This window comes from Pteropus vampyrus, unplaced genomic scaffold, assembly GCF_000151845.1.
Source record: "Pteropus vampyrus isolate Shadow unplaced genomic scaffold, Pvam_2.0 Scaffold32, whole genome shotgun sequence".
Taxonomy (NCBI): domain Eukaryota; kingdom Metazoa; phylum Chordata; class Mammalia; order Chiroptera; family Pteropodidae; genus Pteropus; species Pteropus vampyrus.
The window spans coordinates 10,609,038-10,615,751 of NW_011888813.1; the positions used below are offsets into that span (position 1 = coordinate 10,609,038).

General features: G+C 45.9%; 1 protein-coding gene across 1 annotated transcript in view; it reads left to right on the forward strand.

The window, feature by feature from the left end:
• KCNK13 (potassium two pore domain channel subfamily K member 13) overlaps positions 1 to 1,111 on the forward strand; it is an 88,576-nt gene extending 87,465 nt beyond the window's left edge. The window contains exon 2 of the mRNA XM_011357133.2: positions 142 to 1,111. Within this exon, the coding sequence (XP_011355435.1) occupies positions 142 to 1,034 (893 nt within the window). The 3' untranslated portion in view covers positions 1,035 to 1,111. The remainder of the gene's footprint in view (positions 1 to 141) is intronic.
• The last annotated feature ends 5,603 nt before the right edge of the window (positions 1,112 to 6,714 follow it).

Below are 6,714 nucleotides of genomic sequence, written 5' to 3' on the forward strand. Positions count from 1 at the left end.
ATTCCTAGGAAGCATAGGGCTGAGTGCTTTTGTGAAACGGTTTCTGTAGGTCCTTCGCCAGCCATTGAAGCCAAGACCCTGACCCCATTCACGGCAAAGACCTCCCTCACTCTTCTCTCCTCTGACTTTTGTCTCCTGCAGGGTTTGGGATGACAACTCCAGCGACAGTAGGAGGGAAAATCTTTCTGATCTTCTATGGCCTCATCGGGTGCGCAAGCACCATCCTGTTCTTCAACCTCTTCCTGGAGCGCCTGATCACCGTTATTGCCTACATCATGAAGTCGTGCCACCAGCGGCAGCTCCGGAGCCGGAGGGCCCTGCCCCAAGAGAGCCTGAAGAACGCGGGCAAGGGCGAGGTGGACAGCCTGGCCGGCTGGAAGCCCTCCGTGTACTATGTCATGCTCATCCTCTGCATGGCCTCCCTGCTCATCTCTTGCTGCGCGTCAGCCATGTACACCTCCGTCGAAGGATGGAGCTACTTTGACTCGCTCTACTTCTGCTTTGTGGCTTTCAGCACCATTGGCTTTGGGGACCTCGTCAGCAGCCAGAACGCCCAGTATGACAGCCAAGGCCTCTACCGCTTCGCCAATTTTGTCTTCATCCTCATGGGCGTCTGCTGCATCTACTCCTTATTCAACGTCATCTCCATCCTCATCAAACAGTCCGTGAACTGGATCCTGAGGAAAATGGATGGCGGGTGCCGTCAACAGTGCCAAAGTGGACTCTCGCGGTCACGGAGGAATGTCATCATGCCGGGCCATGTCCAGAACCGCTGCAACATCTCCATAGAAACGGATGGGGTGATGGAGAGTGACACAGATGGGCGGCGTCCTTCAGGGGAGATGATCTCCATGAAGGACTTCTTGGCAGCCAACAAGGTCTCGCTGGCCGTCCTCCAGAAGCAGCTGTCGGAGACAGCCAATGGCTGCCCTCACCAGGCCAGCACGCTGTCTCGGGACAATGAATTCTCAGGGGGGGTAGGAGCCTTTGCTATAATGAACAATAGGCTGGCAGAGACTAGCGGGGACAGGTAGAGATGAAGAGTGCACGCTGGGTGTGGAGGCCGAGGCTGGAGAGTGGCCACTGACAGGATTGTCATCCAGCTGAGCTCTGCTGGTGGCTGAGTTCATTCTGGAGCTGTTCCTTCTGGCTTCTTCAAGCCCAGGTTTAGAAATCTCATCTTTTGGCTCCAACAGCCAGCTCTCAGGCTGCAGAAACTTGAAGCCTCAACGCCTTTCTCCTTATCTTCATTCTCTAAGCTGAAATTCAGTCTTTGAAAAATGAATCACAAAAGCAGCCTGAGACATTGCCCTATTTCTTTACTCATCCTGCGCCAGGGTTTTAACTGCCTAAGGGAGGGGGGTTTTGAGTAAGCCTTGTTTACCTGCTGCTCTGCTCTGCATCTGGAAATAAAAATCCTGGCGATCCTCATTTTCTCCTGGACCTCTGAATGGCTGAATTCACCACCTCTCCCAGCCCCTTCAAAAAGAGCAGGGGAAAACGCGTCTGGACTCTGGTTTACCTTCAAAGCAGCTTCGTCCATGGCCGAGGAAGCCGTCTGTTCTACTCTTTGTACCTGCTTCTCTGCTTTTTGTTTTTTTCTTTTATTTTTAAGATCTTAATGCTTGGGTAAGGTGGGACCTCGGTGTGATAAGAATGCTAAATTCAGCTTCATGCCTTTAAGGGGAAGCGAGGTGGTGGGGGAGACTCACCTTTGCAACTAAAGAATATAGCTTAACATGTTCACTGTGAGTGGTCACAGAGACCATTTCATTTTCACCCGGGCTTGGGGCCCATTGCAAAGATAATGGCTGAGTGCTTATTAGAACTGAACATTTAATGAATTCGCATTTTCTTAACCAAGATTACACGAGTGCTCATTATGAACAGTGAGGGTGGGGTGCCTAATTAAATAGGCATTTATTACACTCAGAGAAAAAGGAAGCAGGAAATTAACCTTTAGGGATATGAGAATCATCTTGGATTCATGGCTGGAGAAACATTCTGGGCCAGAAAATAAGATTTGGCTTTTCTTGTCTAATCTGTTTCAATTCTGCCTTCTGGAATTGTAACAGTCTAGTTACATAAACTCCCAAGTAGTTAAAACATTCATGCTAGGAACGAGGACTATTGATCATCAAACATACAGGAGAGAATGTTTTGGGGATGAGAGTTAAAAAACAAAAAAGATAACTGTTGTTTTCATATGATAAGAGTGACGTACACACAGCACTTTCAAAAATGAGGAAAGACGGATGTAATAAAGAAGATAAAGGAGAAAAATCTATACATAATGAAACTTAAATGTTGGGCAGAAAGCAGCAGAGCTGGGAGGACACTTAGGAACCATGCCACCCAACTGCCTTGTTTTTTACACAAGGAAATAGGCACAGAGGAATTGTTCCTTGTCCGAGCTCTCAGGGCTGATTGGTGCACAGCTAGGAGAATCTAGGTCTCCTTATGGATAAGTCGGGCTCTTGGTCCAGGCTCCACACAGCCATAGAACCCTCCCACGACAGCTCCCTCTTCATGCTGAGTTGCCTCTTCCGCCAGTTGGCAAACCCTAGTATTTTCTTAACAATCCCAGAAGTGTCCAACAGCAGAAGTGTCTTAAGCAGCAGCTCTGGGCTTTGAACTTAGGGCTGTGCAGCTCCAAAGTTGGAGACCTTCAACAACAGAAGAAACTAGTCTTCTGTACGGAAGAATTTCAATTAATAAACATAGAAGGAATTCAGGAAATAGAAAATTACCATTAGAAGGTCAAAGTAACAATTGCTGCGGGAGAGATCCACTGATGGATGCTAACACTGAGATATAGAAGTTTAAGCAGAATTGAGATATTTGTAGTCTCCAAGGAACTCCACCAAAAGAGAAAAATAGTAACTTTCCAATGTAAAATTCTGACAGACGTGACATTAATCAAGTGAGCTGACATCACCAGTAGTACCTACCGATGTCACGTGACACCTGAAATGATGCATTGAGAAAGGTGCAGCATCCTTGTGGCATCCTTCCCAGTAACACATAACTCCAGTCTGATCGTGAGAAAACAACAGACAGACACAGAGTGAGAGATGTACTACAAAATAGCTGACAAATACTCTTTAAAAGTCTCAAGCTCGTGAAAGACTAGAAGACTGATGAACTATTAGAGATTGGAGGAGACGAAGGAGACATGACAGCTAAATGCAACGTGGGATCCTGGAGTGGATCTTGGCACATACAAAGAACATTAGTGGGAAAACTGGGGTGAGATCCAATAACTTTCAGAGTCTAGTTAAGAGTCTTGTACTGAGGTTAAATTCTTAGTTTTAACGATTGCTCTGTGGTTATATAAGATGTTAACATAAGGGGAAATTGGGTAAAAGGTAAATGGGAACGTCGTACTATTTTTACAACTCAACTCAGTCTAAAATTACCTCGAAGTAAAAAATTAAAAAGAAAAAAGCCAAGACTTTCTCCAGATTGCACACAGCCAGTCACACCTTGATGGGCTGTGGCTTAATTAAGCACACACCTATGATTTTAATTCATTTCTCACATCCTAAGCAGGGCTTGGCCATTGATCTAAAGCAGTAGCTCTGAGAGTGAGGTCCCCAGGCTGGCAGCAGGAGCAGCAGCACCTGGGCACTTGTTGGAAATGCAAATTCTCAGACTCCAAACCCAACTTTAGGAATCAGAACCTCTAAGGGCAGCACCTAGCAATCTATATTTTAACAAGTCCTCCCTGAGATTTTTTTCCCAATAAAGAACACTCCCTTGACCATGAGCTGTAAAGGACAGGGAAGAGGCTCTCCCCTGGGGCCCAGCCTGTGTCACCATCTGGCTACACTGCTGTTGCCAGATCTCAATGCTTCGCAGAACCGAATCTCTTTTCTGCAGCTCAGAGCCTTTTCTGATGATCTTGAATTGCCCAGACGCCAAAATAACTACTCGAAACTATGCACACCCTACTGTGTTAGAGGAAGGTAATGATTAGCATCCTGGATTTGTGCAGAAGGTGGTGCTTTTCTGTTTGTAAGAGACTTTTTTAAAAAACAAAAACATCACCGCATGATTATCGGGTAGAAGATTTCTGTGTCATCCTAGGGCATTGGCTGATTGGATTTTATTTTGCCTTCCTAGCAGCTGGCCTTGGAATTTAAGTAATTCTAGAATTGCCTGCCGGAGAGCACTATGCAACCAGTGTTCCTCAAAACCATGAGAATCACCTCAAGAGATTTTTTTTTTTTAGTGCAGTTTTTCAGGCCTTTTCCGAGAACTTCTCAATAAGAATCTACCTGTCTATCTACTATCTATCTGTCTGTCTGTCTGTCTGTCTGTCTGTCTATCTATCTATCTATCTATCTATCTATCTATCTATCTATCATCCATCTATCATCTACCTATCTTTGTCTCCTATTGCTTCTGTTTTTCTAGAGCCCCCTGACTGATACCCCTTCCCACTTCACTTTCTCATCCTCTCCCGGATTATTTTGGAGAACTACCTATTCTTCTCACCTTTTATGAGGAATTGTAATAGTTTCTTTTCTTCATGTCCTTCCCTTTTGAATTATATCCCTTCTATGAGAAAAGGGCCTATTACTGAATCTAACAAACAATCTCTAATTAGATTCACAAAAGAGAAGAATTCTTCAAAACCATTGCTGATAAGGAGGCTATATTATATTGAAGTCCAAGATCTTTCTCAAATATGGAGTTATTAAGGGTGGGAATATCCAGTTGCACCCATCGATTTGTTTTTGATCCAAAACATTGCCTATTTCTTATTTTACTTTTTTCTCAGATTAGTGATGGGGGCTGGAGGATTGAACCATAACACGGTTCGAAACCACTCATGTGAAGCAGGCGGTCACCTGGATGAATGTTTGAAGTATCCATTCTCTGCACTGAAAATATGGAGATAATTGTTCCTCAGCTACAGAAAGTGTCTCACACAGAAGATCTCAAAAAAAACCTTTTTAAAATGTTCCACCATTCCATTTCAATTTCAAAGCCTTACAAAAGAGGTCTCTTAATTAGAACCTTTGATTGTTCCATGAATAGAGGATATGATGGACAGGCCAGGGGGAGCGGGTGCCGCTCACCTGAACAGTCATAATTAAGTTACCAATAAGTTTCATAGTCTAAGTCGTAGTGACACCTCATTGTAGGGCAGATCCCATGGTCCCTTTTAGTCCAGCCAGCTGGTAGCCTTTCAGCCACTGAGCAATCTTTGGCTGCCACTGCAAGGTAGATGTAGAGACTGATTTGAAGATGTTACAGCCTCTCCAGCCCTGGACACTCCATTTTATCTCTTCTTAACCTCTGTGATCCCTCCTCCCGTTCCCATAATTCCCTGGTCCTTTCATCTCCTTACTTCCAAAGCCCGTTCCCAGTGCCTCCTGTGACCTGACCCACGCCAATCTAATTATTTAGAATTCTTAGGATCTTTTCACTAGATGACGGTGACCACCGAAAACTCAGATGGAAGAGAGTTAATCACCCCCGCCAAACCTTGCGACCAAGAAGAAATGAAAGCCAGTCTTAGACCAGATTCCACCCGACATATGTATTAAACGACCTTTTAGTAGCATGCAGGTTTCAAACCAGTTCGTACAGCCTGTTCCACGAGCTCACAGAAGTCCCAGCTCCTGCCTACATTCTCTGACCGCGCTCTGTGTGAAACGGTCAGCGGGGCAGGTGCACCAATTGTCAGCACCAGGCAACCCGAGTCTCTAGGGTCTGTGTTAGGTATGAGCCCATTAAGGGACTTGGCTGAGGGGCTGGGCTCTGTCATTACCCTGTTCTGTTCTGCACATTCAGTCTCTTCGATCGGCTCCCTCTGTGATGACAGCAAACACTGAGTTTTTGCTGGGTGCCAGGCACTCTTCCAAGTGGCTTGTATACATTATCTTATGCAGTCCCCACAATAACCATATGGTGTAGGAACAATTATGATCCCTGTTTTACAACAAAAGAACTGGAGTTCAGAGAAGTGACTAGTCCAAGGTTACAGAAGTTAAAGGGGACCAAGTTAGAAGAATGAAGAGGTGGATCCGGCTGACGCCAAAGCTTTAAACACTTAACTGTGTGCCACCTGGAACCACTGCACCATCTTCAAGTCACTCCCAGTAAGACAAACAAATAAAGCAAAACAGAAACGAAAAACAATTCGATTTACCACGTCGTGTCTCCCCTTCCCTTCAGAGGTTTGCGGTTGTCATTTCTTCTTCTTCTCCCCTCCCCTTACGACAATCAGGCCTTGCCTCCAGCACGCCACTATGGTCACCAGCACCGCCAGATGCGGTGCCCAACACCCAGCGTGCTGTAGGAGCCAGGGACTGGGAAGGAAGCCTGAGGGATTAGGAGACAGCGCCTGGGAATTATGCGATGGGACATCGACCCGAAGAGTTGTGTCTACTGTGTGGCCAGCAGCAGGTCCAGGGCCAGAGGCAGGAAATGACTGTTGTTGAAAATGGATAAATATCTCCAAGGCTGAGGGAGGGCAGTGCAGCCGTGATGGGGGGCGCTGCGGCTGTGTATGGGAACCCAACCCCTGCATATTGTAAAGAGACGGGTTCAGCGTTCTGTAGCTGTTTCCACAATAAATCTGTATCTCCTGTCAAATAAAAGGAAGGAAAAAAGGAAGGAAGGGAGAGAAAGGGAAGGGAAGGGAAGGGAAGGGAAGGGAAGGGAAGGGAGGAAGGAAAGAAGAGAGGAAGGAAGGCAGGA